Here is a 16,840-nt window from a genome sequence, read left to right on the forward strand (position 1 = left end):
AGCTTATTGTTTCTTGTAGGACAGAGCTGAATTCATTTTACTTGCTCTGCTCCTCTCCTCTCAAAGAATGGCCATATGCTTTCGGAATGTAGTTTTGGGCTGGGACTGTGTACAATCATATAAGTGCCATGGCAGATTGGAGAGCTTTTCATGTATGTCTTTAGGCATGAGAAGATCAGTGGGTGTTTCTGTGGCCACCTTTAGTGACAGGATACTATAACTACCACGTACTTCACTTAATAAATATGAGGGCTTTGCCTTCTCACTAGAAGCCAAGAAAAATATTACGGTGTAGGTAATCAGATATAAAGACAGTGAAATATCTTACAAATATTTGATTTATCATACTGGAGAATACAAAGTGATAACAATACACCCTCCAGGCTATGTCCGTGTTTCCTGTTGACAATAATTATTTTTACCAATAGATTCTGGGAATTCATAAATCTGTTATGATACAAGAACAGCTAAAAGACTGTAAGCAACATATAACGAGCAAAATAATAACATTTATTAGAGGCCCATGGGCTTGTTTTCCCTTTGTTATTTATAACCACTTCTTTATAAAAAGCATTTTCATACCTACTGATTCTTGGTATTGTGCATGTTGTTTGTGTATCAAACTTGTTCTTACTACATTTCATTTTGCAGTTAGGTTGTAAATGTGAATTTAAAAGAAAATATAAAATTTATATAGAAAATAATAGAAGTGCAATTTGTGTGCAATATCACCTATGTTTTACAGTATAATAAAATAAATATGCATTAAAATAAGCTAATTAAATATAAGCAATTTTTCTGTATGAGTGGCATGATCAAAGGCTTTGCTTGATCAGCTTGGTTTCTTCAAGAATTACTTTAGAGCATCACTGAGCATTCTTTGGATTTTTAGACCAGTTCTAACTAGTTATACTGCTCAAGTAACACCATAAAAATTGCTTGCCATTTAGTTCTTAAGTAAGAAAGACACGGAATGGCACAGAAGAAAAAAAAGGGAGGCGGGTGTTACACTTCATTCTGGGCAAATGATGCTTCAGGCTTACTAGTGTAAACAGAATCACAGTTAGTTTTATGTTATAGCATTATGCTTAAATTCCTTTGCTGGCCTGTAATAGTGAAGAGCGGTATTTCCATTGTTCATGTGCACACTTGCACACACACACCCTGCTCCCCTCCTTGTTCAGCTACCCTGCTCACTAAGTGAAAGACAAGGTATATGGAGCCTATATATACTTATTTTCATACTGATAGCTTTATGCTTCTCTTATGTCTTATATTGTAATTTGCTCTCTTAAGGATCGTAATTATGTAAGTTTTAAGTATTGGTAAATGCTCTAACAGTTAACATTTGTTAATGAGTTGGATACAGAACACTAACTGAAATCAATCCTATCTTAAATCTAGCATTAGATATGCAACATATTTTAGAAGAACATTGGGAGCTCTCATTTATTATTACATTATGTTCTACCAGTTTTCTTCATTGCTACCGAATATAAGAGTTTAGTTTATGCAAGTATTACTGAATGAAGAGAAAAATTTTTTCAAAGAATATTTAAAAATAATCGATACTAGCAATAACAGTAAAATACACACTCTTTGTTATGCAACTCATTATGCAATGATTTGTCCCACAATGTCATACAGGTACAGTAACATATATTTTCTTCTAAATCAGTGTGTTAGACGGTTGCAGAAGATTTTAACCTTGAAAGCTTAAGAGAGGATTGAAGGTCAGAGGTACACAGTAGGGCAAAACAAAAGCAAATACACTTTTTTTTTTTAATGTTTAAACACTACACAATTTAAACAAACCACTTACCTTTCAGAAAATGTAATATACCTGCCTTTGTTCAAATAAACAGGATTTTAGGGCCTCATTATCACACAGATACTCTGTAAAACATGTTTATGTATACAGTTCTGACCATGGCAGGAAACTGCCCGGCAATTGCGGAAGGATAATGAAGAAATCATATTTCAAGGATTTCACACAGTCACAGTTATTCCTGATCATAATCTGCAGACCAGATGCAGTCTGCCAGGTCAGTTCAGCTAACCCAGACTGCTCTCTTTTTTGTTCTTTTTTATTGGGATTAATAGCATTTTCTCTACCAAAGTATCTTTTGTACAAGCACCATTTTACTCAAACCTTTTCTTTTTAATTTTGTTGTATATTGACTTTACAATGGACTAGGTGATGATGACTTCACAATTGACTAGGTAATGATGACTGCTCACACATCCAGCCATGTGACTGCCATATGCCTAGAACTACAGTTTCTGCCGCATGATTAGGCATTAATCCACCCCTTGGTCAGGACTACTTGCTCACATGGGAGTTTTGGTAATGAGATAAATCATTCACAGTCATGTGACAGTAAAAGGTACAATACATTGCTGTGGACAAACCAGTCTCAATTCAGGGAATTTATGCTTAATTCTGCTTAATTTAATTTACTACTAATTTACACAAACTTCTGATCACTGATTCAGGATTTAAGAAGAAAGAGGATATAAACAGTTAAACAACAACTTAAGTAAACAGTTTTATTTCATTCTCACCAAACTCAACTTCAAACACCTATCCACCCCCTTTCTTTGTCTCAGCTTTCTTGTGTCCATCTTTGTTCTGCCAGTGATGTGAGAGGCAGCACAGGAGGTGGGCTCATGCACTCCCTTTTTGCTTAATTTTTTTTTTTCTTTTTGCTTTGATATACTTGTGTTTTACCCATTTTTGTCCTGCTTTTTGCTTCTTCAATTTTTCAGATCACTCTGAGTGTTCTTGCTCCACTGTGGGTCACCTATGTGCTATAGTTGCTCAAAGATCATAGAATCGTAGAATCAGCCAGGTTGGAAGGGACCTCCGAGATCATCCAGTCCAACTCTTGATCCACTACTGCTGTGGTTACTAGACCATGGCACTGAGTGACACATCCAGTTTCATCTTAAAAAGTTCCGGGGACAGAGAATCCACCACCTCTCTGGGCAGCCCATTCCAGTGCCTGATTACCCTCTCTGTAAAGAATTTCTTTCTAATATCTAAGCTAAACCTCCCCTGGTAGAGGGACATTCCCTGCTGCAGAACAGGACTTTCACAGACTACCAATCCCTCTGAGGTGTTCTCACTCCAGCAGGGGTTACACATAGGCCACAGTCCTTTTAGAAATACTAGCCTTTTGGCATGGAGGGTCTCTTTCCAAGAGTATCTCCAACAAGCCCTCCAGCAGTTTCTTTAGCAGCATTTACCCAGAAGCATCTCTACCCCAAAGCAGTTGTCACTCTCAGATATTTTTGAGAACAGGCATCACATGCTCCTATGACTAGTGGAAGCTTTGGCATGTGAGAACTTCTTTATACCAGCTTCAGAGAAAGCTGTTTGTGAGTGGCACATGGTACTCCATGACCTCCTCCCACACAGGTCACCACCTCAGCCCACTGCTAGTTAAACTTTTACCCTTACACATGCCTAAAGCTTACCTGTCCTACATAAGAGGCTACGTGACCTGACTGAAAATTTCAGCATCACTTCTGTAGTATTTTTCATTTGTTGTGTGGAAGAAACTCTTGCTTGGCCTTTTATGGGAATACTACCTTTCTTTGTGTATTTTTTCACCCAATTTCTCAAAAGGAAGTAAGCTATGGAAGAAAATCCCATAATTTTCAGTAATCACATCTGGAAATTTGCATTCATGCACTACTAATCCAAATAGTTTTTTTGCTTAACTAGAATTTTCAGCACCTCTCAACAAAGGATATTTGATCATCTGGCTTCATTATAATATTGCCTTATGAAAGTTATTTTCCTGTGAGCAAGCTATCTCAGACAGGAGAAAAAATATTGGGACAGTTCAGTAGTACTCTTAAATGAGTTCACATAGCAGAAGTACTGTTATGTGTTTGCTTTTCAGACTAAAAGGCACTATTTTACTGAGATCAGCCATGAATATCCATGGCTAGGGTTGTGTCAGATTATTCTATTGTCAGCAAGAAACACTCAATGCCATGTTAAAATTGATATTTTACTCAGTTTTTCACAGGTTTTACTAATACTGTGTTGATGGTTACAGTGAGAAAAGAAATGCTAAGATGCACGATCACTATAACAGGTACTCTTTTTGTTATTGTTTCCTCCTGTTTTAAAAAGAACTGCCTTAACAATACACGTAATGGAAGCCAACAACAAAGTGAGATAGTTCCATACTGTTTAAAATGGGACTTAGATTTAAATAGTCCATGGCAAAATGTAGTACAGTTTCAAACATCTATAAAAAGTTAGGAAAATGTGTGTTCCTCTTAAAGGTGACACAGCTGACAGCTCAGCTAAAATGCCTCTCACCAGTAGATTATTTTAGTTGGAAGAGACCTACAACAATCATTTAGTCCAACTGCTTTTCCAATTCAGGACTTACCAGGTCATGATATTAACATGTTATTAAGGGCATGTTTCAAATGTCTCTTGAACACTGACAGGCTTGGGGCATCAGTCACCTCTCTAGGATGTCTGCTTTAAAGTAGGACATAATGTGTCATAGTAATACATATGTAGAATAATACTAACAGTTTTAGTTCTGCTCTCAAATTTAACAGACAATGTGTGGCTCTGTATTTTAGTCTTGTCACAGATTAGATTACCTTAATTGATAAAGTCATATTCCTCCTATATTGTTGCTCCTCTTTGTCTTTATCACACAATCCTTCCTGATCCTAGTATGGTAACTTTCTTAATAATCCTCTTTAAAAAATCTCATTTGATCTCATAAATTAGTTCGTGCATTTGTATGGTAGAGCAAGAAGAAGAAAACAAGTATTAAAACCCCATAAATTTTTGGATGGTAGGAAGGTCATTACTTTTCTATTTAGGGAGTGAACTCTGTACTGCTGCAGCCTCAGCCATAAAAAAAATATAAGTTCTTGTTTCTTAGGTGATGTCTTAGCAGGAAGACCAACATATGAAAACCTGAAAAATATATAATTCTCAGTCTTCTTAAACATGATTGTTCCTAGCATGCATCAACATACCTGACTCTAATAGTTTGAAAGACTGGATATTCATTCAGTCTGATATTACAGATAGTCTTTATCTATTGCATGAAACACAAGGAAATGTGACGATCTAAGAAAAAGAAATGAAGGCAGAGATGACATACCCAGCTAAAAAGAATTTTTTTATAAAGTGGCATTACAAAAGCCATTAAATCTGAATCAAAAGCTACAAACCTTATCTGTTGCTTGCTGAAACCAGAATGTGAAATAACACAACCAATAACTTTTTCCCCTCTAGCCTTTATTTTAACTTTTGCCTATAGTGTTGGCAACCTAGACTTCTCAAGCTGTATCACATTGGCATTCCATTTTCTACAGTAATTATCTTTTAGTAAATGTTTCATACTGCTGTGAAACAAAATTGAAATCAGCCCGGTGGAAAAGTGAACAGCGAAGAAGGTCAACCTGGAATAGAGGGCAATAAATAAAATGATTGACTTTGCAGACCAGACTACTGTGTTCAGTATGAGAGTGGATGTCATTCTCTGGAGTATTTAAAAGGCTATCAAGCAGGTGGTCATTGGAAGTATGATCACATGCTTCAAAAGAAGAGAGAAAAAAATCTCAAAATTATAGATGTTATTAAATGCCACTAACTCATTAACCGATATATGTGTATATATATATATATATATATAAAATATATTAAAACCCCTCTATATTCAAATAGCTTCGTGATTCTCCTGAGACAAATAAAGTGACTTTTTCTAACTCATTGTCTTCTCATTTGTTAAAATCTATTTGTTACAGTTACCAAAACCACAAATTAATTAAATGAGGCATAGCGTTGTCCTCACCTGGAGGCTTCCAGTCTATCCAGTAATCTATATGTGTGTATATATACATATACAGCTAATAGAATTGTGAGTTTGTATCACTACGAGTTCTTATAAAGCAGCAAAAAATAACACTTTAGGCATATGACAATCAAATAGACTTAGACAGAAAGATGTCATTCATATGCAAATGGATAAGAACTAAATGCTGAAAGCTCTTTTATAATTCCAAAAGTTTATATTCTCCCTCTTTTATGATTAATTTTCCATGACAAATTTTAATGCATGTGATGCTTTTGATGTGTAAAAAGAGCAGGTAATGATATCTTGAGGTATATCTAAAATAGAGTGTGCAGTCATGGTGATATCTTTCTATAAATACAGAAGTAAGAAGGCTTAAAAAACAGTCCAACAAGCTTCTTCCAACAGTGGAAAAATATTCTTGAGGTGAGACAGTTCTTTCCATTTATTTGCTGTGTCAACATACAACTGTGTTCCAATGTTAAAAAAAAAAATAAAATCAAAAATTAAAAAGGAAAATAGGAATCTCGATAATATTATTTAAAACTACCCAAAACTAATTTTACACTTCAATTTAGTAAAGCTGAAAAACTAGTACACAATAACCCACAGTGCTCAATGAGTGTCTCATTACACTTATTGGGTATGTGTGCAATTCATCTAGTGAACTGCCCAGAAGTCCCTTTGGGGCTGCATTTGTTGGCTGTACAGGCAATGAATCTGTAAGTAGCGGTCCAGGCGTCACCAGACTGCATTCTCCAAGACACATGGATCAGCTTAGTGTATTAAGCTGCCCAGCAGCATACTAACAGACTTGGTCATGCTGTCTCTTTCTTGCATTCCAGCTGCAGTGTGCAGACATGCATATAATACCTCCTCAAGCTCAGTTGGGTCAGAAACGGACCAGTAAGTCTTCCATCCACCCTTCAATATTGAAACTGCCTAATGGTCTCTGCCATAGTAATTTTCTCTCCAAGCTCTCAAGAAAACAGAATTCCTTAGCAGCCTGAAAAAAACTCTTGAAAAATCAACTGGGAGTACAGAGAAAGACTAATACAACTGAGGAAACTCTCAAAAACCTTGAACTCACTCAGCAGTAAGGGAGCAACAGACAACAGACTACTGAGAAAGGCTGGATATATTCAAGTCCATGGGGCCAGATAGGATTCAATGCAGACAGCTGCCCTTATGAAGCCAGTCTACCATCAGGAGAAGTCCCTGATTGCTGGAAAAAGGTTAAGACTACGTTTATATTTAAAGCAATACGTTAAGACCTGTGCAGAATTAAAGATAATACACTTCATGAAACTGGCACCAGTGTCTTGCAGCAAAAGCAGACATGTTTACCTTGGTAAACAAAGTGAAACCCTCTGGCTGATGCCCCACTCTTAGCGCTGAATCGCAGAAGAATTTGATTAGATGTAGCCAAAGGCAATGTCTCTCCTACAAATGGAAACAGAAAATAAATTATATACGCAAAACAGAAACAAGACTTACAGCTCTTTGGTATGGAATCAAATATACTGTTAAAATACATAGTCTTATGTTTTCCTCTGTAGTTAAAGGAAATATAAATAGCATTGTACAAAATTAAATTTGCCATTGGAGGTTTGAAAACTTTTGTCAAAATAAAAAGACTTCCTGATTGAACAACATAAGCCTTCTGACATTTACTGCAGGTGTTGGAACTAGAGGTCGAATAAACTACTTGACTTGAGAACCCTACTGCCACCTGGGGTCAAAATCATTAGAAGAATTTTTAGTTAACTCTTTTCTGTGACTGAAAGCTTTGCTTTGAAAAACACATTAAACAATTAAAAATATTTGAAAAATGCCACAGGGATCTTCATGGGATGTTTACCATTTTAAGACTAAAACTGAAATGTGAGAGAGCAAATCCACGACTTGTTTTATGTAGTGGTTTCAATAAAATATATGATCACACATGAACTATGTTATATTATTATCTTTTTTATAGCTTTGCAAATTTTACTTCTGACTTGAGGATTAATAAAGATGTTTAATATACTTTATCTCTTTTCCTGACAGATCTGTCAGGAGTCATGATAACAGTTCAATAATGAAACACGACAGACAAAAGTGCAGTACTTCTAAGCTGCAAGGATTCCACTCCATATGACTACTGTTTTTATTCTCGCTGGACTGTATCGACCCACATTTTAGGAAATTCTACTGAACTTATTGATAATGCACTAATTTAAAATATATTACTAGGTAAAGAGGACTTATAATTCTTTCACTTTGTTTAGTTTTATATTTTTGTAACTAGTGATTCCATGTAACAGAATCCTACCCTAGATCACTGTAAATCAGACATGTCACTAGGAATAAATAAAATCACAAGTGTAAGTTTTTTTCAAATATTTTCAAATATCTTCTGTGAAAACAAACATTAGCTTTAACTTACATAAAAGCTTGATGCAGTAAAATTTGGTGCTTGGATGATTTTTCTCTTAAATTTAAAAATTTTAATTTGTTTTGCTGCTGAAATTTTGCCAGTAATTAAACAAATCTTAAAATTTGTTTGTAAATTCTTCTTATGACAGAAATAGCTAGAATTCACCAGAGGAAAATATTGAGTTGAGTTTTTCAAATAATAATATATTTTCTAAAAACCAAATAGATATATTACATTCTTTTCAAATGAAGTATCTGTCCAGTTATTCAAAGTCAAAACCAAGAAGCCATGAAAAGCCCTGGATTGTAAAAATCTTAAACTCACATATAAAATTTCCTAAATACTAGGACTGTATGACAAAACATTCACAGCTGCAGAAAGATATTTATATATTATCCCCTGGAGATGAACACAGTTACTATATATATGCATACATTGGAAATTCTGACCATGTTGAAATTCATATAAGCTTAATTATGATTTCATAAGGTCACCATTTCGCTATAGTTACCTCAGTGCAACAGCTGACCTGCTTTTAGTCTAGGTGCATGTTTGCATACAGATAATTGCATTTTGTAAATACAAGTAATTTGTGTTTAAATTGGCCATTCAGAATATGTAGATGTATAATTCAAAAAGTTTAGAGGCAGAGAAGATAATTATACTATCCAGTCTGCCCTCCTACATAGAATTCTGAGAATTTAATTCAATTATTTCTACACTTACCCCAGTAATCAATTCTTACCTAAACCATATGTTCCAGAATAAATTCTTGATTCAAAGATTTAGAAGGGTGTTCCATTTCCCTTGGCATCCTGTTTCAATGACTTTATTTCCAAATGAAATTCATAACACTGTCTTTATTTATTTTTTTTCATGCTGAACTGTGTGAGAAATGTATACTCCTTTTACTTTATTAATTACCTGAGTGAGATCCAGACAGTGAACTAAGAAGTCTAGCCTGAGAGTTTTCTCCATCAAATAATTCTGCCACATCATTCAAAGCTGTCTGAAAATAGGCAAATTGTCCAAATACAACTGCATTCAGAAAAAAAAAAAAAAAGAGAGAAAAAAATAAAAAGAGAGAAGATAAAAGAACTTAGTCTTCATAAACAAATTTAAGGACATACTTTTGCTTGTCTTAGTTACCAGTGAATTTCTGCATGGATCTTTGTAATTTACTTTATTTTGTATCGTGATAGAACAGTTGCATTAAACTTATGTAATAAGAATACTATTTGCTTTTCATTACTTCTTTATTTTTTTATTTAAAAAAAAAATAATTATTAAATCACACTTTCCCCAAAACTATGATGTACATTCAAATAAACTTTATTCCTTATTGCCTAGGTACCTATGAGAATAAGGAAACAGAATATCTAAAAAGAAAAGTTTTTGCCAAAATGACATTACCAACCTTAGCAACTATTAAGCCGCATCTATAATCACATATGATTAGTTGCTTTTCTGGTTTTAATGCAAGATTTTTTAAACTTACTGATTTGTCAATTTTTTAAACTTTGCATTAGTACATATTTTATCAGAAAGTTATAAAATCTGATCAAATAATGAAAATAACAATGTGTTACCAGCTTTGTCATACTGCTACACTTAATTTGCACTTCAACTGTACATAATTAAAAGAGTATTAATAAATCGTTTAATTATACAACTGTCTCAACAGTAAATATCAAATGGTTCACTGAATTCAAATGTCATATAGCAATCGAAACATGAAGCAGTAACCCAGTAAAACCAGCCAATGAAAATATTACTTTGTCACTCTAACCACCTGTATTTTATTTACATCTGAGACATTACAGATTTTATTGTATATAGAAGGCACCAAATGCATTTAATTGTTGTGAATTCATTCTTTTGGTAAGCAAGTAGTAAAATGGATCGATCTTATTGTTATTTGTCTGGATTTGAATTAGAAAAAAACAGCTTTTCAGAAAACCACACCCTACATACAATTGCACAAGTTTTAGAGATTTTGTCCAAGTATTTTGACATATTGAAATAATCAGTTTTGTGATTTCTCATTTCTGGTAGTTTTGTTTAAAATTACTTCCATGCCCTCCACTGTACCTCTTAAATGTGATTCTACTCATCTTGCCCTTGTTAAAACATGAAAAACAAAAAGCTAAAATATAAGAGGAATATAAAAGCTTGGGGTTTGACACTTGGTTTTACTTTGCAGGAAGTTTGAATGCATGATGATAAATAACGTAATCAATGAAGGTATTCAGAATACACTTGGATAGCAGACACAGATGACTTAGCTGAAATCTATTGATTACTTTAGGGAGAAGTAAAAGGTCAAAACCCTAGAATCAATTTCCATGTGTCAGGACTATATTTATTTCTTATAAATAATTGGAAATATATTGAAAATCTAAGATCATTATTACACATAAAGGATACATGAACAGTAGAACAATGATAATGATTGATAAATCAATACAATAAATTCTTACCAAATTCTTTAGGGACAGTAATTGAATAATGGCAAGTCTGTCCAGCAGTGTAATTATGAGGATAGTTTGGTGACAAAACAACTCCCTCTGATCCAGTATACTGCCCTCCACATGGTGCTAGAAAAAACAGAAAGAAACATGTTATATTAATATATGTAATAGTTAAGTCTGAAAAAAAAAAAAATGGTTAAAGATTAAAAAGTGACAGTTTACTGGTTTTGGTTTTGTTTGGTTTTCCTGTACTGAAATATATAATGGTTCTTTCTCAGGATATATTTTTTAATATAATTTATTTAAAATTAGAATACATGAGAGTTTTACTTGACTACAAGTATTCATATTGGACTGGAGGTATAAATTATTTAATTCAAAGGTACTGTAAACACAGAATTTACATGGGGTTCTTATTTTAATATCTTTCTATACCTATCCACGTTAAAAAAAGCTCAGGAAAAAATATAGTACTACATAAAAAAATGGCACTATACAATTATCTTGTGTCTCAGAGGAATACATAGATACACTGACAGTACCCTGCACAGAATGCCAAGGATTCTACTTTGTGAATGTATGCTTGAATTTCTTTGTTTTTCATAGCTTCTTAGATGATTATGAAAAAAGCACATAGATTATATGTATAAAAAAATCTTCAGCTTCGTATGTATATAAAAAAAGAACAGAAAGATTAAGAGAAAGAGAAACTTTTTATAGCTACAGAATTAGTAAGGAAAATGTCATTCCTATATAAGAAACAAAGTAAATCAACATTACCCTACTGTGGGCATCTTACATATAGCAGATTATAATTTAACAACTTCCTGGAAAGTAGCTCTGAGAAGGATCTGTGGTCCAGGTGGACAACGAGGTCATTGATCCGGGGCTATGCACAGGGCTATACCCTGTTACCAGCTCCTGGCTCTGCTGACCTGGCTCGTGTTGTGGAACTGTGCCTAGTGAGTGAGGGCATAGCATGTGCTTTGGACATCCTCAGCTCCCAACCCTGGTGGAGCAGGGAGCTCCAAACCCTGCTCTTTCTGCTTCCTGACAGGTCTTTAAAATCACACTTGAAATATCTCTGCAAGTTTAACTTCCTTATACAGGCAGCAATTAATATTACAAATCCATGTCTTCTCTTAGCGGCTTGTATGAATTATTCAAAAATCCAATGTAATGATAGAAGATAACAAGTTTGATCTGTCAGTAGGTAGAATAGGATTATGTGGCTGAGGTGAAATTCAAATATCATAAGGAATCAGTTTATGCCATGAATTTAAAATCTTCGTATTTCCTTCTCTTCTTGCTTTGAAGATACCAGAAACCAAGCCACGAAGTCTATCTTCTATTTACCAGATGAAATTCTCAAGTCATGAACACTTCACTGGAATGAAAGTATGTCACTTAATTTAAAACAAGTTCCAAAGTTATGGAGTTGTGGAAATGTTTCCTTCTAAATTGTCTTTTCCTATAATTAAAAACCTAAAACTTTGCAGGAGGTAATTTTTCAACATAAATAAATGAGTACTTTGTGGTAATTAACTGATATATGTAACTCCCTTTTTATTTGTTAAAATTGTTCCCTATATATACATATATATATACAACACAAATGCTGAATGGGATAGAGGATAAATTAGATAGCTGTAGCTCTGAAATGTCATTTTAATTTTCTGCCTCAGTAACCATAATTCTTATTCCAAGGTGACAATTAACGCAGTCTTGAGATGTTTGTGATATCTATTCTAAATAATACTGTGTGTCTAAAGAAACTTACATATTACATTGCAGTCAGCATATGAACATCTGTCGATTCCAGAGTTTAAAGATATTTTTAAATATTTGACTAAACTATAGTCCAACATTCATCATAATTCTTATTTTTATACCTCAGGTTTTTTATACAAGTTATATATGTAGAAATAGTCCAAACAGCCTCAGTGTCTGAGAAATTGAATTCACCAAGGGGACAAGGGAAATGGTAAGAAAACAATACATACCATTACAAGATGGCAATGCTCTGTTCCATGCTGGCTTTCCATCTGCGCCAATTACACATGTTATAGTTGAAGGATCAATAATTTTATATCCAGAATCACACTGATAAGTAATAGTTGAACCAAGCTTAAAGTCTGCTCCAATTCTTGTCCCATTCATGATGTTTCCAGGATCAAAACAAGCTTCCCGTGGTTTTTCTGTTAAAATGAATTACAGTAAATCTAGATACACTTTCAATTTAAATTTTAAAAAAAAAAAGGAACAATAATGGTTTTTTTCCAATCAGTTTAAGTTTTTAAACAGTTTATTAATATATTATTCGTGTTTCTGTATGCTTATTACAAGATAATGGATGTTTTCATAAAATTGGTTATCTGGCCAAGGAAATGGTAATGAGAGGATCTAAACAAAAGCATTTTCTTCCTACTGTTTGTTAGTGGAACCCTCCGAAAGCTGAATGACTCCAATAAAGTTTAGTATTGTAGAAGAAAAATGGTCACTTCTGGAATTCACCACTTCTATATGCACATTGGTGACAAAAGGAAGAGTAGGGAAAATATGGGTCCTCTCCAGAAAGAATTGGGTCCCCCTGGTTACCCAGGACATGGAGAAGACAACAAGGGCATGTAGTGATAGGAAAAAGGGGGCTGGCTTCAAACTGAAAGAAAGGTTTAGATTAGAATAAGGAAGTAATCCATCAGCATAAAGTAGTGAGGCACTGGAACAGATTGCCCACAGAAGTTTTGGATGTCTCCTCACTGGAAGTGAGACCAGGTTGGATGGGGCTTTGAGCAACCTGGTCTAGTGCAAGGTGTCCCTTCCCATGGCAGGGGGGTTGGAACTAGATGATCTTTAAGTACCTTCCAACCCAACCATTCAATCATTTTAAAAATTCTATATAAAATATTGAATAATGTACTTAAGAAAAATATTTAATTATTAGGCACAAACACACGGTCCATTGAGTACAATAACTTTTTTTAATATAGTGTTCTGTTCTTATATCTTTTATTTAATTATAATTTCGTTTTACTTCCAGTTGCATAAAGCCACACATACGCTGAGAACAAAAAATAGACATACAGTGAGAATGTGTATGCACATTTTCAGTGGGCATCTTTATGTCTTTGTCTCCTGCTCAACTTTCCACTCTCTTTCCTTGTAGGTCTTACAGACTTCCTGGAACAAATAGTTTTCCCATTTTTTTGATATTTTGTTTTGACAGGAACAGTCTAAGACTTTATCTATGGCAATATGACAATTACTTTGTGAAAAAGAACCATGACAACATGGAGAATAATGCATGATGCTGGACAACTGATGAAGACTAAATATGTAAATGATTTTCTAGTTATTTTTCACTCCCTTCTCTTTTATAGGTATATTATTTTATATTCCTTAGATCTTTTTGCTCCTTCATTTGTAACATGTACATTAATATGGCTTGCTTCCATTGTCAAGAATAAGAAGCTGAGGCAGCACCTTTGCTGCTGAAAAACAGTTGATAAATCTCAGCAAAGATTATAATCAGGCCAGGGACAACATCTGTGATCAGAAAAAACTGGCATTTTCAATGAGTGTCTGGCTTTAATAAATAGGCAGTGTAACCCAATCTCTGCCTAGTAATAGGCACCCCCGCAAAAAAATGCAAATACTGTCCGGTAGTATTTACTCAAAAAAGCATTTGCAAATTCAAAACAAAGTGGGAAGGAAAGTGTATTGGTGTGTATTGAGAAGAAAGGAGCAGTCAGGTAGTCTACTTGAGTAAGACAATTCCATTATTCTAAAACTATTTTCCAAATGTTAATTTTGATGTACATCTTCTACTTATTTTTGTTTTCTGCAAGATGAAAACATGCATAAGTGATGTGAAAGACATTTCATGAAATAGGATTTCTGTTTTCCTTCATATATTAACAGAAGATTTTTAAAACTTACATCAATATATCAAGGTATTTGGTAGTTCTGTGTGAGTACATATAGAAGTAAATGGATTTGAGTCTCAATAAATACTAAATAACATTCTTTTCTGTTCATGTTTTCATAGCTTATGGTGAGAACAGTACCTTTATAATCAATGGCAAATCCTGACATTCCAACAGAAGCATCGCTGCGAAAAGCCAGAAACAGACTGTTGCCACTGCTCTCTATTCTTTCAGGAGCATGCGAGCCTTGAAAACTGCCAATTAGAGGACTGTTGGAATCTTCTCCTTCATAAATATGTAGAAAATCATAACTGGGTTCCATATTGAAACTGAAAATAAAGGGAAAAGAGAATTAAGTCTTCATTTCTTTTTAATGAGTTAAACATTACTATGACTGTGGCTGCCAGTCTTCTGCCTAACACATTTTCTTCTCCAGAAATAAATGCTTATTTAAATATGATTCACAGTGAAAATTTACTATCTTTCAATGCAGTTCTTTTTACCACTGATTGGAACATATTCAGCTTCCCAAAATCACTCATGCATATCCTCCTACCTATCTTAAATACTTAAGGTAACAGAATCACCTGCTTTGGAGAGGTTGCCTCTTACCAGTGCTCAGAGGAATGATCCAGGTAACCAGCTTAAGTTAAAAGTCCAGCTTTTAGCAGGCTAAACTGGATGATATTAAATCCCTTTATTACAAACATAAGTTTACCATTTTAGAAACAAGATGCTTTCACATAAATAGACCACTATCCTGGAACTTGCATTTGTTCTTACACAAATTATACCAGACAATTATGATAAATTAATGTGAATTAACATTATTCTCACTAAACCATCTATATTATGCTATATTTGATGACATCTATATGTTTTACAAAATAATTATGAAAATAGTATGAATGGAATGTCTTTCAGAGGATTGTAATTGAGATGAGTTCCGAGACAACACAAAGATAAATATAAAGCATTTATATGAGAAACATATACAGAGCTAGATAAAAGGATATATAAGGAACATTGAAGAAAACATAAGAAAAGTAAAACTACATTAAAAACAGGCAAGGCAGGGACTCAGTCAGGTGAGTGGATTTTTGTCTATCTATCTTTGTAAAACAATATAAAAAATTCTTTTTCCCAAGTGTGATGATCAGCAATTTTTCTTTCTATTACATCAATTAATACTGTTAGATGCAAATCTTTACAAATTATGTAAGACAAAAGGAATAATATCTTTACCTAAGAAATCAGCAGAAAACATCTCTGTAATGTCAAACAGAAATGGCTTCATATAATGAATGATATTTTATGCCCTATTTTCAAGAGGTAAGAGAAGCCAGAAAAAAGTTTTGAAAATTTTGCTAAGACAGATAATTTTCAGTTGAGAGTTAGAAGAGTTGAAAGGAATAGAATACTAAAGTCCCCAACCAAGGCAAAGCAAATTGTATAGAGCAATGATTTTTAATCTTTCTGTAGCAAACACACATTTTACAAAGCATATTGCATTCTCAGTCCACATTCTCATCCTATGCAGGCACTGCTGTCTCCTTAAAGCCAGTTCCTTTAGAATAGCACAGTGTTGAGGTGTAGCATATTGCCTAGGAATGAAAAAGTTTGGGTAAAATAAACAGAAATTGGTGTGTTAAGAAAGTAGATTTTGCAGATGTCAAAGAATGATTACTGCTCTTGGTCATCTGCAAAGATCTTGGGAGTCTGGGGAGGTCCCTGCTGTCTGGAAGCTGGCCAATGCTATTGTTATTTACAAGAAGGGTATAAGAGAAGACCACGGAAACTGTTAATCTAACTGCAGCTACTGGAAAGTGTGTGTATTACTGGGCTGCAATTATTCAGTAAATTTATTGGAAGTATAGCATAAACGGCAAATTTCATTATACTGCTCATATCTGTAGTCCTTAAAATAGAATTCACAAATCTGAATACTGTGTAACTGCAAATTTCTTTCATCTTATTTGAAATGGAGCATTTGAGCTGATTATTTAGACAATCCACAGAAATATGCTGTTTACCACACCTATCATGTGACATCTTCAAGAGTGTAATTAGTGGAGTACTATTCTCATCCCTTAATTCTATTTGATCAAATACCTGACGAACAGAATTATCATATTCCTTATTATATAATTTCAAGTACCTTATTCTTTGGTTCTATAATTT

The 16,840-nt window shown here is 34.0% G+C and overlaps 1 protein-coding gene and 1 long non-coding RNA gene across 6 annotated transcripts in view; one reads left to right on the forward strand and one right to left on the reverse strand.

Annotated features, from left to right (window-relative positions):
* LOC127466837 (uncharacterized) overlaps nt 1-14,831 on the forward strand; it is a 31,538-nt gene extending 16,707 nt beyond the window's left edge. The window contains exons 2-4 of the long non-coding RNA XR_007902880.1: nt 12,051-12,131; nt 13,960-14,069; nt 14,782-14,831. This is a non-coding gene — a long non-coding RNA (uncharacterized LOC127466837). The remainder of the gene's footprint in view (nt 1-12,050; nt 12,132-13,959; nt 14,070-14,781) is intronic.
* Nucleotides 1-16,840, reverse strand: part of CSMD1 (CUB and Sushi multiple domains 1) — a 1,077,494-nt gene that overhangs the window by 161,479 nt on the left and 899,175 nt on the right. For all 5 annotated transcript variants that reach the window (XM_051778075.1, XM_051778073.1, XM_051778072.1 and 2 more), the window contains 5 exons: nt 14,801-14,988; nt 12,737-12,931; nt 10,743-10,859; nt 9,187-9,300; nt 7,191-7,286 (listed from right to left, as the gene is read on the reverse strand). In XM_051778075.1, coding sequence (XP_051634035.1) covers nt 7,191-7,286; nt 9,187-9,300; nt 10,743-10,859; nt 12,737-12,931; nt 14,801-14,988 — 710 coding nt within the window. The remainder of the gene's footprint in view (nt 1-7,190; nt 7,287-9,186; nt 9,301-10,742; nt 10,860-12,736; nt 12,932-14,800; nt 14,989-16,840) is intronic.

Source organism: Manacus candei, unplaced genomic scaffold (genome assembly GCF_025592945.1).
Source record: "Manacus candei isolate 608988 ecotype Guabito, Panama unplaced genomic scaffold, ASM2559294v1 h1tg000011l, whole genome shotgun sequence".
NCBI classification, from domain to species: Eukaryota; Metazoa; Chordata; class Aves; order Passeriformes; family Pipridae; genus Manacus; species Manacus candei.